The sequence below is a fragment of the Euwallacea similis genome, chromosome 10 (assembly GCF_039881205.1).
Source record: "Euwallacea similis isolate ESF13 chromosome 10, ESF131.1, whole genome shotgun sequence".
In the NCBI taxonomy this organism is placed as follows: Eukaryota; Metazoa; Arthropoda; class Insecta; order Coleoptera; family Curculionidae; genus Euwallacea; species Euwallacea similis.
In genome coordinates, this window is record NC_089618.1 from 1,686,341 (window position 1) to 1,703,794 (window position 17,454).

A 17,454-nucleotide genomic window follows, 5' to 3' on the forward strand; every position below is an offset into this window, starting at 1 on the left:
CAGGAAGACATTGAGTCGCCATATTAGGCAGGAGTGCGGCATCGAACCTGAGCTGAAATGTCCTTATTGCCCGTACCGCGCCCGAAGAGCCTACGTCTTGAACAATCATATTAAAGGACATCAGTACCTTTACAACTCTTCGAAGCCGTTGAATGAGTGAAGAAGTTTAGTATTAATTTATCTAGTCTTCGTCTAGTCATTGTATTATAATATTTGTGCTCTTTAGTATTATTATTGAGCACTCATTTTTTGGTATAATAAATATCTAGATGTCAGCTTAAATTGTATTCTTATTACATTCTTCACATTTTTTTAAATTCCGACTCAAATGCTTCTTAAGTTGTAGATGACGATCGGAATTTTAAACGTTGCAGTTACTTGAAGAATGTCTCAGAAATTATTATCGAAAGCGATTTACTGCAGAGAAGTCAAAATAATCAGAGTGGTGAGGTGCTTTAGGTGCTTTATCTACATTGTGTAGATCTAGCCCGATATTGACATCCGCTGTTTGCACACAAAATATAGAATTTGCGATCTCAATTTCGCTCATGTGGTCGTTGCATTCTGGTCAGCACTACCAGTTCATAAATGTTTTAATTGCATGATGGTGCTGGCTGGTCTACACCCTTGATATATGATTTTCCAGTATCAATTTTACGAGTGTGGTTGGCCTAGGCTGGTCAGCATCACTAAGCTATGAAAACAATTTTCAAACGATGGACCTGACCAGTCTAAATCGGCCATAAGCGTAAAATTCGCATTCGAGAGAATAAGAAATAGCTTAAAATATGTTTTAATACTACGATGTTTCCTGAAGTTTGTATCTCATTTAGAAAACTAATTACCCATAATGATACGAAATAAAATTATTTTCCTCGTAATTTCACATATATTGTAGCTTAAGTAATCATAAGCTGTGTTTTTGTTGTTGATTACTGACTGGATTTCTTTCAGTGCTGCAGCAGCATTATGCGTGCAAATGCGGGAAGAGCTATCGACACAGACAATCCCTGTACAGACATCGAAGATTGGAATGTCGGTTGAATGCTGCTAAACTCTTTAAGAACTAGCAGCTACACTATTAATGTGCCGTAATATATCTATGTAGACGATAGACGTATTTTTGAAATTTTTGTAGCTAAAATTAGCGTTTGAGCATGAGAGTAGGCTGTAGTCGTAAGTTCGAAGTGCCTAAACCAGTTGTAACTGACGTTTTAGGGGAAGACACCAGCGGTCTCTACGGTTGTCCCAAATGTATGAAACTATACAAGCTGAAGAAGAGTTTGCAACGCCATTTTAGGTTCGAGTGCGGACGAACAGCCTCTTTCCCTTGCCGCTATTGTCCGTATGTGTGCAAGAGAAAGGATAATCTCAAGAAACACATTGTTTCAGTTCACACCAGACATCTTTTACCAGAAAATTCCTCTTTAGCCGAAAAAGCCAGTTAATTTCATGACATTAATATTTTACTACATTTTGATGATTGGAACGCAAATTTTTTTTATTCAACACCCTATATGTATATTATACAGTGAGAATGTATTGATAGTGTATTTAAACTAAATGTAAGTTTTTTAAGATTCTTTTTACGCAGAAAAATTGATTTTTCAGATTTTTAAGGTAAAAAATTAATTAAATATACAATATGACTCATGACTTTTATTAAATCATTGAAACATTTTATTTACTAGAAGTTTTTCTTGCCGAAGGTCGTGTGCCCATTTAGCCTTTTGTTTTATTGTTTCCTGGCATACCTTAATGACTACAGTATTTGTAGCGAAAATGTAAGGATCTAACTTAAATTTTTATAAATTACCCTGTATATCCTTACGCATTTGATATGTTTTATAAAATTATCAACGGCTCAGCATAAGTCTCTAGTCAGCGGTTGTTTAGAAATTTGGATGCGAACACTTTAGTGTTGATATGAAAATTTATCATTTGAATTGATTAATTTTGGATATCTAAATTTTCTCTTAAATCTCCCCTATGTTATTTATGCATTTGACATATTTTTAGGTACATTCAAATGCACCAACTGTCAAAAAAACTTTACCAATCCGGGCAACATGAGAAGGCACGAAAAGTACGAGTGTTTAAGAGCTTACAGGTTTTTCTGCGATTACTGCAACTACAAGTGCTTCAGGAAGCATGCTCTCAAGAATCACTTAGACAAGAAACACGGAATAATATAACCAGTAATATATTTCCCTTCACGTAGTAAACAATATCTCTGGATGATTCGTATGAATCGGTTTTAAGGTGTAGGCAGTGTTTGCCAACCTTATGGAAGTATATAACAAACACCCTCCGATGTGTGGGGAGGGTCTAGTCAGCAGAGCGTGGAACCCAAATACCAATCTCCGTTTTGTTTCAGCAGGTCTAAGGATGAACATCACTTGGGTCAGCATCCTAACCGAAACTCAGTTGTAACGAAATGCGAAATAAGTAGTATAAATGTGGTGTCAGATGCATTCCTGTTTAGCACTTAATGTTATTATTTATTAAACATTTTTAAGGTTTGTAAAGTTGTGATTCCATTTTACCACCAGAAAAGAATAAATTTAACGTGACTTTATTTAGGCAAGAACCTGAGTTCAAGTTAAACGAGAAAGCTCAGAAATTGCAGTTTGGTACCCGTGTAGATATAGTGAGCAGGTTCAGGCCTCTGAAGCGGCTACAAAACGCAAATAGTGGGGCGTAGCCTGTCAGAACCTAATTCCGGCCAGAGTGTAAAATGAAAAAAATATAAAAACATAGGAGACAATCATTGAACTAGTGGTAGAAAAACCAGGGGCACGTAGACCGGAAAAAATGTGTTTAAGAACCAGCATTCTACTCAGGGATTTCATAAACGCCGTCTCGATAAAATCAGTTTTCTTGCTATTTTGTGATTGTTCTTAGATGAAACAAATTGGTCAACTTTCAGAGAGGCCGTTGTCACCAATGGGGTCTTAAAACTCAATAGCAACCAAATCAGGTGCATATTGCGTAAAGTAGTAACGTAGCATGTGGGACTCTGCGTTAAGAGGCAGCATCACTATGAAGCTTCCCTTTTTCAATTTTGAGTATTCAATATTGTATTGGCTTGATCTAGTTTCACTTGTTCCAGAAAATAGTAAAGCTGATGGATTAATTTCAGACTTTCGCATGGAGGATCAGATGTTCGTGTGCAACGTCTGCGATAAGCGCTTCACCTACAAAAGGAACTTCAGACAGCATCAGAGGTATCGATGCCGGAAACCTCCCCAGTTTGTCTGTAATGTGTGCGACCGAAGGTTCACCAGCAACGCATATTTGAAATATCACATCGCCAGCAAACATGTCATGATTAATTTACATTAAGGGACTTCATTTCAAAATAGTAAACATATTTATGTTTTTGCAAAACTTGGGTTTTATTGAGTCGTTAATCATCATCGCCATCATCATCTTGATCATCTTTATCAGTAAATTCTTAATGGTACACTCAGCAAACATCGTATTGTAGCGGACGAGATCGAATACTCTTGCTCAGTTTGCGGTAGAACGTACGGTAAGAAAGGATCCCTCTATATTCACCAAAAGTACGACTGCGCTGTAAGAGCGGAGTTAACATGCACTTACCAGAATTGCGGTAAGCTACTGAACCGAAGGAGCAGCATGAAACGACATCTGATAAATACACACAACGTGATGCATAACCAGTGGGAGGCTTATGTTTTAGAATATTCGAAATAAATATGTCGATGTACTATAGAAGTTTTTTTTCGACGGATACTGCTGCTGGAGATCATTCAATTATTTAAAATTAACTGAAAACTTAAATTAAACGTCCAGGTACGTATTTAGAATAATTAAGTTGATGACACATAAATACAGAATATTAACTCTGTTATTCTCAGACTAGTGAAAGTAAAAATAATACTTTTATCTCTTTGAAACACACCAAAAAATTTATTTCGGTATTCAATAATAATCTATACAATTTCATAAAAAAATCGTAAGGATGAGATTTCGAAAATTCTTAGGAATACTAGAAAGATTAATATGTCATTTGCGATTTCTTAAAACTGAGACATATTCTAAGATAAATGCAGAAAAAAATTTGCTGTTCCAGGATCGTTGTAGTAAGATGTCTTATTCAAAGACGTTGTTTTCTGGAATTCAATACAATTTTTCTCACTTATTTTTATTTTTTATTATGCAATGTGACATTTAAAACGATTTTTTTGCAGGTCAATATTGCTGTTCCAAGTGTGGGAAAGGCTACCGTCATGAAAGTTCCTTATACCGGCACCGGAGATTCGAATGTTTCCGATTCGGCCTGAAGATGTTTCCATGCCCCTCTTGCGATAAAGAGTTCAAGAGAAAGGACCATTTACTGCGACATAGTATGATGGTACATGGAGTTCAGATCAATGCCAGTTAAATCAACAACTTGTTATACATATGATCATCGTCGTCATCATCATCATCATCATCATCATCATCATCATCATCATCATCCTCATCATCATTCCTTTTAGAGATTACACTAACTCTCTTCCTCTAGGACTTTATCAAATGGTCTGCAAAGATGCGATAAAAGATACAAAGCGAAAGGAGGTCTGAGATGGTACATCAAGGAGAGCAAATGCAAGGTTATGACCGCAATTAAATACCCAATTTGTGATTGTCCCACAATCGGTGATTTGGAGTTGAACGCGTTTTGTGTCGGAGCATCATATTAATGCGGTGTTGATCATTAAATCGTAGAATTGCCACGAGTTTGTATTCATTGATCAATGTAAGGGTTGTTATGGGGTTGGTTCTTAGGCTGTGCCCCTTTATATAATGAGAAAATAAATATTGTTTATCTGGGCAATTAATTTATACCAATATCTGCAATACAGCAATTTCTCCACTTTATCATGATTAAATTTCTTTGAAACTTCATTTGTTGGTATGCTAATATTCCCGTGAACTTGTATGTAGTGGATTAGAGGCAGGAGGAGTATGCAGATTAGGGCTAGTCGGTAATATTGTCAGTTCATAGTAGAAAATCAAGAAATCCTAAGGCAAAACTAATCGGATTCATAAATGGATGTTCAGATAAATTATAGCACGGTGTCGTCAAAACGACTCTTTATCGGAATATCAGGGAGGTTGACCCCACGGGGTCTTGTAGGATGTTTTTAGATCTCAAGGTGAGATCGTATAGGAAATGAAGAAGCAAGGTCGACCTGGGAGGTCTGTGCCATGACGCAAGAAACAATATGAGAGGACTCGAGACGAAGAAAGCAAGATTCTTCGTAGATTTTTGCAAACTATGATGATAATGTAAATCATCTTGCTATATTTCATTTTTTGAGAATAGTAAAGTGTGACAATTGTAAATTTTTCATTCTAGAATTTTCGGAAAAATGTTGAACAACTTTTTATAAGTGCGTTTTTACTAGGCAAAATATGACGAAATGATACTCATGTAGCTGATGAAATTCACTCTTGCCTACCTGCTACAGGTTACTACAGTTATATTAGACTTCATTTAAAGGCAACTGACATGTCTATACCATTCCAGACTGGTATAATCTTACTCCAAATGGACGGTATGGTTGCAAGAGGTGTAAATCGTCGTATCTGAATCCGAACAACCTGAAGCGCCACCTCAAGTTCGAATGCGGCAGGGATCCAACTTTTATGTGTCCGATTTGCTACAAGAAGTTCAACTACAAGTTCATTATGACCAGACATTTGGCCACACATTCCAATTATTGCAACTACAGCAATGGAAATGTGTAGTTTTATCGAATGTGTAAAAATATTAATAAATGTGCTGAAATATACTTGAAGAGGTAATCATTGCTATCCTTCTTATTGCCAATATTTGACAGTTTTGTATTAATGATATTCACATTCGTAGTCATTTCAGGTAGCCTTAGACTTTATTAATTCATCTGTGCTTTAATTATTTCAGTGTTTTAATTTCAGTTCCAATGCACTTTTGTCGATATTGCAACCGAGCCTACAAGTACCACCGAAACATGAGGTTTCATGAGAAGCATTGTGGGATTAAGTTGTTCGCCTGTCAGTACTGCCAAGTTTCCTTGACTTCAAAGTATTCCCTTAAGCGACATATTGATAACCTTCATTCGTTTATTCATGCACAGACATAATAGAATTTACACAGTAAATTGTAGTTTCTTGTAGGTTTAACTTTTTGTGGACGCTGTCGAGGATATACAAATGCGAAGAATAGCTATAGTGTCCTTTTTTTCGAAGCTACAATTTTCCTAATTTAGTTGAGTCCTCGAACGCAGTTTTTTTGATCATATAACTGGACAGATAACTAAACTAGCTAGTTATTGAGTGCTTGTAGGAACTTAAAGCAGACACAGTAAAGCAAATCTGCCAATCAAGTGAATTTAAATTTGGAAAGTTTGCAGTCCATTTGGCCTGACTGACCATAATCAGCCACCCTTACTCACCGATTTCAAAACTGGTGTCACAAAAGGATACATTTTTTACCGTTTGAATTTTGGAAACTGTTCTAAAATGTTAAAGCTAAAACTTTTCATTAAGGTGAAGTTTAAGTACGACGAAGTAGAGGAATTTTCCTTTAAAAATAGCTATTACAGCGGTCTAGATGTGAGGAACTTGTATCTATTAACGGTCATAGATGGTTTACTATCTTAAATTGAAGATTGTGCATCTGATGATGAAATCCTTTTTTTAGAATTTATCGATTGTCCCACCTGCAATAAGTCGTACAAAAACAAAAACAGCCTGTATTGCCATCTGAGATATGAATGCAACAAACCCAATATGTTTAAATGCCTGTTCTGCAATTATACGAGCAAAAGGAAGAACAACTTGAAGATTCACTGCATGGCCAAGCACCAGGATTGCATGAAGAGCCATCGGGAGTTCTACAGAAAGCTCTGACTGAATTTTTTATTTCCGATCATTTTGTTCAAATACAAAGGATATTTCTATTTGAAATGAAAGTGCCAAATGATTTTTTTTTTAGTTTTATTAATTTTTAATATTGATATAAACTTAAAATTCTACTCTTTTTAGGGTTTGACCATAACAAGTTTTTCCCATGCTCCCGCTGTGGGAAGCAATACAGGTCCAAAAAAGCCATGCTGACCCATTTCAGATACTCATGCGAAAACAAACGGCAGTTTTTCTGTACAGTTTGTCCTGCAGCCTACTTCTACAGCCACCATTTAAAGCGACACATACAGCATCAGCACCAGCAGGTTCTAGCCTGAACCCACAAATATTATGCAAGCTAGTCTAAACTTAGTAACCTTTCTAGTCATGTTTGTCATTATAATCTAGCGAATAATATACTCTAAAGTGTGAACTGTAATCTTTGATTCCTTTAGTAAAGGTGTCTTTGAAAAGTCTCTAAATATGTCCCTTTGTAGGCCCTTTCCAAGTTTTCGGACAAGTCTCTTGCGACCAATGTGGCAAGAATTTCAAGAACAGTAATACCCTGAGGGCGCATACTTCGCTGGATTGTTTCAAAGCAAATGTTTTCTTGTGCTCACATTGCGATTTTAAGACGAAGAGGAAGTTTAATTTGAAGATGCATTACGCCTCCAAACATGGTATGATAATGCGTTTGAAGAAACCAGGAAATAGTCTAGAATTGAAATGAAGATTAAGTGACAGGTGTGCTTGTATTTTTTTGATATGTTTTTGGAACGATATTGTTTCGGTATATTAGTTTTATGGTGGCTAAGTTTAAATATTCATCTGCAAGTCGTCAAAGTTCTTGGGACTAGCCCATAAGGAGAGAGGAGGATAGTAAATTCCAGGCGACAAAAAAGACAATGATATTCTCTTGGGGCTACTCCTGAGGTAGCATCGCAGCTGTTATAATTTTTAGTTGTAAATTAGTTCAAAAGGCATGCTTTGCCATATTATTGTTTAATATGCCGCATTAGAAAAATTCGCTGTTTTTTGTGTGTTTCGTGTGTTCTTTCGTTACATTAAAATTTGCTACTCTTTTATTTGCTTTGCTATATTTTTGGATACATCCCTTTGTACATTATCAGTTGATTTCTGAAATCATTTGTATTATTAGAGTTATCCTGTCACCAAATTTACCTGCTTTGCTGTCCTTTTTTTTCGAGATATGTTAAAAAATAATTAATTTTTTGTATCACGTTGATTAGGATAATCAGGAAAACTTTCTCCAGGAATTGACAGGAAGTCCAGTTTTAAGAAATGCTTGTTCGCATTTGGGAGCAACACCCATGATTTTTCACAGACCTAAAACTTAAAATTTCGTTTATAAATTCCGTATAATTTAGTTTCTTTTATGTGTACCACCAGAGTCACATCATATGGAAAAAGTATCGCCCTTAGAAAACTAGGTAAACCTAAAAATCTACTGCTTAAAAGTCCTTTCTGAAAAATCATCAAGTGGTGAAGTAACAATGATATTAAAGTATCTCCAGAACGGTTAGAGTGAAGCAAACTTATTTCTGTTTTTGTCAATTCCTCTAAAAAGTTATTTATCATTTCTAATAATCCAGAACTTCAACATTCCATAAGTGGGATTTTTTCATATTTTTCCTGTTGCTTCAACTGTAATTTCCTCACTTCCCCCTTTCAACACTCATCATTTTCTTCTACTAAATCTACTGCACTGCTTATCTTTTTTTCTTCCTAGTTCCCTCTGTATTATCCCTTATTCCTAAAAGAGAATTCATGAGAGATGCCATATAAATCACGAGTGTCTCAAAGAGCCTAATTGGCTCCACCGCTGCTTACCGTGAACCAAACATATTTTTTCCATGTGACCTCGTGTTGAAACTCTCCAGTTTTTTGCTTTTTGTTAATTTCAATAGTATGATTTTCACAAATTTTGTCTTGAATATTTCTAGAGAATTACTAATTTTCTTACTGTCTGTTAAAATTGTTTTATCTTCTTAACCAGCTAACTTTAACCAAAACTTATGAAATCAGCGCTAACCAAACCTATTAAAATTTTAACACAGTTTTAGCTGGATGTTTGCAAGGTGTCTGCTGTCCCAACTGCAAGAAATGGTACAAGAACATGAAAACCATGAATACTCATTTATATCAGGACTGTGGAAAGGAGAAGAATTATGCATGTACTTTTTGCTCCATGAGCTTCAAACGAAGGCATAATCTCAAAACTCACATTAACAGGAGGCACTTTGAGAGGGCTAAAGAATTCACCTGGTTGATCAACATTAGTTAGATAGCTGTCACTGGTTGAATGGTAATTTGTTTATGAAATTTTCTTGTTGATATTAGAAGAATACATTATTTTTATACAACAATCAAATCAATGCTATATGATCCTTTATGATAATTTGTAGACGTACCCATTTCACCAACATTCTCCTTAAAACATCTATAGTACTCTACAATCGATTCGATCATTCAAAATCGTACAGTATTGACTGTTTTGAGCGCATGGCGATGCTTTTCTTTAATAGTCATGATGCAATCTACAAATATGTTCCAGAGGAGGTTAATTTTTTATCTTGTGATGGTGATATACTATTTGTGGTCATATCAGAATCCTCAAAATGATTTTACTGTTACACTAATCTCGCTTGTATACGAAGGCCCTAAGAATAATTACTGTTTGCCACCAAGAGTGACGAAAAAGGCGAAGCATTAAAGACTGGTCGAAACCTCAAGGGGTGAATTTTTAAGTATTGTTTCGTTTTGGTACTTGGAAGCACGGGGTGCTAATTTTGATTCGTTTCAGGTCACTCCTGTTTTCGTTTGGTTTTAGTGGATTTTGTTTCCATTTTGTTAGGGAAAAAGAACTTTTTTCGTTCGAATCCTGGAAATTTTTCTCGTCTCTTTGAAAATTTTAAACTCTGAGCTACACAGAAATTTCGTAAGGATTTACAAACATTAGGATTTTTCAGCCTGTATTTTTCCTTGGAATTTTAGTGAGTTTTCAGTTAACTAAAATTTTAAAAAAGTCATAATTTGGTAACTTCATACTTTGGATCTTCTTTAGACTTCGGAAAAATCAATCCGAGAAGGTAGCAAGAAAAAGATCCACCCTGTATATTGTGTAGAAAATGACCCGAACTCACCATTTTCAAGCAGCAATTATATAGGTAACAAAATTCAAAAAAATTATTAAAGTCTAATAGGTTTCTTGACAATTTTGACATATTCTGGTGTTTGCGTTCTTCACTTTCCCCAAGTGCAGCTCTGATCTGAATCGTAAAATTGAAATTAACGTTTTTTTCCAAGTTCATTCCTATTTGGGTGTGAAACTTCGGCTTTTGTCACCAATTCCGATGGTATGAAAAGTGTTCCTTTCACATTAAATAAGCAACATACCACGACACTCAAATTTTCATCGTTATTTCTTGATTTTTTTACATTTTTAGTTTCAAGGCAGCCTATTTTACAAAACGTGGGTTTGCATAGACGCTGTAGACTGTGCTACAGGGTTATAAGTCGAGGTAAAGGTCGCTCGATTGCTCAATCTCGCTGCATCAAGATCAGGTTTTGATGTACAGAGTGTCTCAAAAATTACTGCCTTCCATGGTTTATTGGTTCGTATCCTCAGGTGCCTATGTCTGAGAACTAGATGTGTTCAGGTGGATTATATAACAAAAATGTAAAATTGTTAAGATATACTTAATACAACTACAAATTTTGATTTTTTTTATTTAGTTTGTCTTCTGAGATTGAATAATGGATTTTATATCGTGCGATACTAAGAGTCCAATACCGGAAATTTTATTTTCTAGAGAAAAATTATGAATGTACGGCTTGTATGCGGAAATACTCTTCATTCAACTCACTCAAATCTCATATCTACAAAGACTGCGGAAAGAGGACAGAATCCACCTGCGAAATATGCGCGAAAACTTTCTCTAGGAAATCATATTTGAGACAGCATTGTTTTTCAGCAAGAAATAGGAAATGCTATGATTTTTATATCCGAAATAAAGCACCTTAATATAATAAATGTAGTAGATTATTTATACTCCCCCAATCCAAAGTGTATTTTTCACTATTGGCTTAAAAAGGCACGGATATTTGGGTATTGAATGGTTGTCAAGTAAGTTTTCTCGCCTTTTTATATAAAATAATGACTTCTCTATGACTCATTATATACCTAGGGAGATAATCGATCACAACGTCTACATCATCCCCCATGTTCTTTTGTTATCGTTGCCTTGGAAGTAAATGTGAAATCGTAGCGTACCGTTGATGTTATGGTTCAACACTCTTTGTCTTTTTAATTAAATCTAGTGAAGGAAAAATCGTGTAATTATGTATCGTATAATAATATAAAATCAGCTACGCATCACACCAGGGTTGTACCGACAAAAATTTATTCCAAAGAACCGTTTTTTTTCCATTTCACACCTTCCATATGTTTTTAAAATTGCTCTGATGGGAGATTTTTCTTCTGCATTGTACTGGGTCATAATTCACCGATTTTATATTTTAGTCGTGGGTAGATATATGTGTTCCCGATGTCCGAGAACGTACAAAACGAAGCGAAGCTTGAGCAGGCACATGCAGTATGAATGTTGTAAAGTGCCTCAGTTCAAGTGCCATGAGTGTGGCAGGATGTTCCACCAGAAAGCCAACATGCAGGCACACTACAGTAAATGCCGTATAAGAAGACATTCTGCCTTTGCTTCTTTGTAATTGTGCAAATAAGATGTAACAATAAAAAAATGTGAATGCGTGTGCTTGTGATTCACGTGGTTTCTCTCCTTTTGCTCTTCACCTGCCTTTGTTATAATATAATAGTTTCTAAAAAAGCTAGGAAATAATCCGTGTACAGGAACTTAGATGCTGATGATTCTCTTTCGGAATGACCAGCAACTCACTCTTTTACTGATAAGTGCAAGCCCGTGTTTCAAACTCTTCCTCTGAGTCATTCCATTTTCCAAATCCGACTACCTTTTCGAATTTTTCCAATATTTGTATTTGTGAATTGTAATCTACTTTCACTAAGTAACTGTCCAGTTGCATAAATTCCATACCTCATAAATATCCTTCCAACGAATCTGCCGAAGATCCTCTCAAAAACTGACTCCTTAAGTATTTCATTTGGATGTGTTTAAGGAAAATCCCTGCATTTCTCAGCCTGAAATTTGTGAAAGCTCAAAGAGCTCTCTACTAGATGCAAAGTTTAGTAGAGTGGATTTGGAGAATTCAGGGTGATTAAGAAAGGGATGAAGCCAAGTGTAATAATATATATGAACACTTCCTATTCCCATTTTTTTTAAATTGTGAATAATCATCAGGCGTACATACTCGTTCCAATTGCTGCAGCTTCTTAATTCAACATTACGAAGTTCCACAATTGGTAACATTTTAACCGCGTTAATTTAAAAGTACAATTATCCATTTTTTGTAGAGAATTATTCTACAAAACGTGTTTACTGGATGACCTCTGAAAGCAGATTTGCCTGCAACAAGTGCAGTAACTCTTACACGAAGTTGACCAACCTCAAGAGACACATCAAATATGAGTGCGGAATCTCCCCTCAGTTCCAATGCCCTCTATGTTCCAAGAAATTCGTCTACAAATTTCGCATGAAGCAACATTGCGCTCAAGTACATGGGCTGTTTGATTAGGATGACAAATTCTAAGTTAATTTAATTCTTTCCTCTCTATATTATAATATGACTATAATTATTGTATAAAGTAGTGAGATCGGATGTTGCTTGTAGGTTTAGTTCCTACTGGAGGTCCGTGGGACTACAAGAAAAACATAGAATATTTGGAACAACTTTACCAAAAACATCCCTATGTTACAATTCACCAGAGAAGGGCTCTAGCAGAAGAGTTGGGTTTGACAGAGAAGAAAATTCTATACTGGTTTCAAAATAGAAGAAAAAGAGGCAAGCCCAAGATCTTATCTCGGCGCGATATGTGTTACAACCTTGCTTCAATGTATTAAATGTGTTCAATCCAAAAGCCTTTTTTATGTATAGATTACATCAGTCAAATTTTGACTAGGATGAGTCTTATGCCCACGCTCCCCTCTTAACTAACATTCCGAAATATAGCTATTAAAAATTTTACACTACGAGACCAGAGAGGAGCTCTAAGGTTGATACGTTAGTAGTGATGTAAACCCAAAATATAAAGAACTTCTAGAAATAATTCTATTTGGTCATTCGACCCTCAACCTGAAACTATATTTGGTTCTTCTATGATGAGCATATTTATATACATTTTATATTTTTTCACTCATGAAGAAACACTCAGATTTTCACATAAAATTTGCTTCATCAAAATGATATAGCAACAAATTTGAACTACTTTTTATCCTTCGTGTCCAAAGAAAGTTTTTAAATGAAAATTAATTAAAAATAAATTAAATTCAACGTTGTTTTAATCCTTCGAAGTGGTGGAAGTTTACCTTAAAAAATCGGAAAACATTTCTTGACAAACCTCAACTGCGGGTAAGTATGAAATGCCAATTCTCGATGAAGTGTTATTACTAGTTTAATGATGATTTGTTTTAGCACTTTATACTAAAAGTTATCGACATGAGAAGCAAATGGAAACTAAACCCCTTTGTCAGAACGACACGTACTTTCTTAGAAACTTCACACCAGGGAAGCCACAACTTCGCCATAGATAATTCTTAAATCTAACGATTAGCTTGCATCCTTTTCCTGTAGCATTTAGTTGCTTGCTCCTCCCTTCAACAAAGTCAATGGTACCACATCCTGAAATTTTTATAGATTACCAGCTGTTCAAGGCAGAGTTCCCCGACTACCGCATTACCGAAAATGGCCGCTATGGGTGCAACAATTGCATCTCGTCGTATAAAAACCTCAACAATCTGAGACGCCACATGAGATTCGAATGCAACAAGGAACCTTCCTTCGCTTGTAAGATCTGCCACAAGCGATTTACTTACAAGTACATTCTAGTGAAGCACATGGCCACCCATCACCCCGTGTAGACGAAGCCATTGTAATCCTTTACCATAAGTTAGTGTTGTGCTTTAGAAGTGTTTATTAGTATTCACTGAGGATACTAACTAAACTTAGTCTTAATGTGTGCCATTTTCTCGATATTGTAATGCTTGTATGAATAAAGCGTCGTATAAACACTGTGGGTTTTGATGTCGGATTTATTTAGAAAACTATCATCTCACGTGTTTTCGGTTGTTTCAGATGTTAAGTTTGTTTGTTCCACTTGCTCCAAAGGGTTTAACCTCAAAACGAGCTTCAACAACCACGTAAAGGAATGCGGAGTTGAGCCCAAGTTTCTGTGTTATTTCTGCAGTTACAGGACCAAGCGAAAGGGCAACTTCCTGCGCCATATGAGTAAATGTCATCAGTTTAAGCCTTGAGAATTTGGCTTTGAATATGTGTGTGTTTTGAAGTTACTTTTTCTATCGGATAAGGAGTAATTTTCTAAGGGCTGTATTCCAGAACTCAGCCCTTAGTATGTTTTTGAGATATTTCACAGATGTGCAGCGTGTCCCAAATGTCTGATGGCTGTATTGGGACTTGCGAAAAAGGTAGAAGGACGATTAAATGGGACGGATATGGAATATGTGGAGAAGTTCAAGAAAAAAAAAATCTTGGACAAGGTGTCTTCGAAGTTTGTATAAAAATCATTAGAAGATTTGAAACAAATTCAAAAGCATCGGGAAAAGTCAAATAGTTCCTTTAATATTTCATGAGGTAGGAGAATTCTAGGTGTCTGGAAAACTCCAAGAAATCCCCAAAAGTCGCTTTGAAATCTCTTGAAGGTTCGATGATTTCTCAAAATTGCTTTAAAATTAAGTAATAAATTAACTAAAATCTTTTTTTAATGCATTTTTTCACTGTTTGCAATTTTCTCAAAAACCGAAACAATTCGAGCCCCAACATCTCAATTCATCCATTACCAATCCAGAATACCCTGTATACGTTTTCAAATAATTAATAAAAGAAATTAAAGGTGCATCTCTCATTGAAGGACGGATTCGTTACGCCACGAACAGTGTTGGACTAATTAGTTTTCATATAGTATATTGGAGATTCTTGAAATATACCTTTATTACAACTACTGAGTTTATTTTAGGGAGGTTTAACACATGCAAGATACCTACAATGCAGTCGATTTTCCCACGAAAATTCATCAAATTTGTACTATTTTCAGTTACAACTGGTAGAACAATAAAAGAAAGGTTCACACGTTAAAAATACAAATCGTTCTCCATACGTTTTATTTCCAGTAGATTTTGAGTTGTATAGATTTAAAAAACGCAACCAATCTCAACCTCTTAAATCTTACATAACCCTCTAATCCTATTTCCTACAATTACAGGCCCAAAAGAGAAGAAGCGTTTTATGTGTCCGGATTGTTTGAGTAGTTTCACCAGGGCGGATAACCTACGTCGGCATAGAAAACTGATTTGCGGCAAAAGCACGCGTCCCTGCCAATGTAGTATCTGCAAGAAATATTTTCCAGATAAGCAGCACCTCAAAAAGCATGTGTTGGGGGTTCACCTCAAGGGCAGTTTTGGAGATATGGACGTAATTGAATTCAACTGAAACTATAAGTTTATATATACATATAATATATAGGGTGTTTCTTGAACATGCGACGCAAATTTAAGGGATCCTTCTTGGATTAAAGCAAAAAAAATCGGTTCTTTTCCGACGTACAGAACGTTAAAAAAACAACCCTTGTGATTCGAAAGAATTTAGAAGTTACGTAGAAGAAGATTGGATTCGTGTATCCTAGTTAGTGGTTGTCATTATGAACTTTTTACTAGATGTTCAAGCGTTAATCCCAATTATTTCAATTTTTGTGCTGTATTAAGTGTATTCAAAGATGTTAGTGTGATCATGAATTTCGATTTTAATATGGAAAACGAAACGAAATACAAAAAAATATTAAGCGACTGAAAAGTGATATTTATAGCTGTTCTGCTAGGAATTGTTGTGCAGCTTGCAAAATCTACTGGGAGATAAAATTTTTGTGTAAAGTTCCTACAGGCTATTTTTGTGGGCATACCCCTGAAAGTCCTGAATGGACTATGAAATCATCGAAAGGCGCATAACGTTATTAAACGGAGAAAATTTGATTAAATTTAATAAAAATATTTTTTTTAATAGTTAAAAATTGATTTTTTCGAAACTTCAACTTCGACTTTCCGAAACTACTCTTTATTTAGAAAATGAAGGGATATTACGCACATATTTATATGAACTTTTTTTCTTATTTTGGCTCAAGAAATGTTCCCTTAAATGTGTAACGTTTATAGTATGTTTAGGAAGCATACGTATATATGTATAAGCACAGTAAAGTTAGATATACTTCGTAATATTTGAGTGAATTTTGTGTTATTTTCTATTGTATTTAGAAATAAAGTATTTTTCAATTTATATGTCTTGATTTGTGCGCGATATGGTGAGATTTGCGGAGGTTCGTAACCCCTAGTACCAATAGTCTTTCTACTGTATTTCGACGTTAATAATCTCTCTGGGGAAGACATGAGTTTTCCAGTTTTTAGCTAATAACGCTACGGTAAAAATCCAATATTTTATTCGACTACCGAAAACTCACATTCCAAAAGAGTTATTTTGAACGAGAGAGATATTTTAAAATATTTCTCAAAATCAAGCCGGAACATGAATGTCGTCTTCCTCGGTGGCACGAGCTGTAAAGAGCCCTAAAAATGTAGATAGTGTGAAATTAATTTAAAACATTTTCTATAAAAGTGCTGAAAATAAGAGGAATGTAGTTGTTTGGAGTATTTCTACCTTAACAATTTTTATTGAGTAGCCATGTGAAAGAGCGTAAAACCTACTACGAGACAGCACTTATGCTGTGCTTTGATATTGTCTGACAACTGAATTAAAAGAGGTTCTGAAGCCTTGAAGAAAGATTGCATTACCTTGGCGTTGTCCTCTTGGGTTTCAGACTTAATATATGCAATTTAGATAAATTTCCTATAATTTTATAACAACTAGAAAAATCCATTCATATACAACGGTTGTGAAAAATTGATGTCCCCCCATGTCTAAGATCCCTCAGCTTTGCGCATTTTGGAATTTAAAATTTTCGGGTCATAATAAAGTATTTCACAACTCACACAACCTCGGTGTATAATATAGTATTATAAAGCGGACTTGGGGTAAATTAGCTCAGTAGCTCAAAAATGATTAACAGACGTATATTGATTTGCGAAAAAATATTTCTTTAGGGTTAACAGTAGGTCCCTCTTTTCTCTTAATGCAAGTTAAATCCTGTCAATGTGGTCCTTTACTTCTAACTAGCACTGAGGGTAATTTTCCTCACACGTAAAACTTGGAAACTTAGTCTAACAAATATTTAATTATTTTCAGAGATATTAAACCAGTATAGCTGTAATCGCTGCGGGAGGAGCTACAAGAATAAGGGCACGTTGAAAAGACATCAGACTTATGAGTGCGGCAAAACTCCCCAGTTTAAGTGCCAAGTGTGTGGCAAGAGGTTTCATCAAAAGT

The 17,454-nt window shown here is 35.4% G+C and overlaps 1 protein-coding gene across 1 annotated transcript; it reads left to right on the forward strand.

The window, feature by feature from the left end:
• Window positions 1–1,157: 1,157 nt before the first annotated feature.
• On the forward strand, window positions 1,158–4,310 carry LOC136411617 (PR domain zinc finger protein 14-like). The gene is made up of 3 exons (XM_066394257.1): window positions 1,158–1,443; window positions 3,113–3,255; window positions 4,218–4,310. Exons 1-3 carry the CDS (start codon window positions 1,158–1,160, stop codon window positions 4,308–4,310), a joined length of 522 nt encoding a protein of 173 aa, XP_066250354.1.
• Window positions 4,311–17,454: the final 13,144 nt, after the last annotated feature.

What these genes read in the sequence shown, in the direction of transcription:
- LOC136411617 (XM_066394257.1), top strand. Translation starts at nt 1,158, where the DNA reads ATGAGAGTAGGCTGTAGTCGTAAGTTCGAAGTGCCTAAACCAGTTGTA. An exon ending in CTCTTTAGCCGAAAAAGCCA is followed by an intron (nt 1,444 to 3,112) that starts GTTAATTTCATG and finishes CACTTGTTCCAG; the next exon opens with AAAATAGTAAAGCTGATGGA. An exon ending in GCCGGAAACCTCCCCAGTTT is followed by an intron (nt 3,256 to 4,217) that starts GTCTGTAATGTG and finishes ATTTTTTTGCAG; the next exon opens with GTCAATATTGCTGTTCCAAG.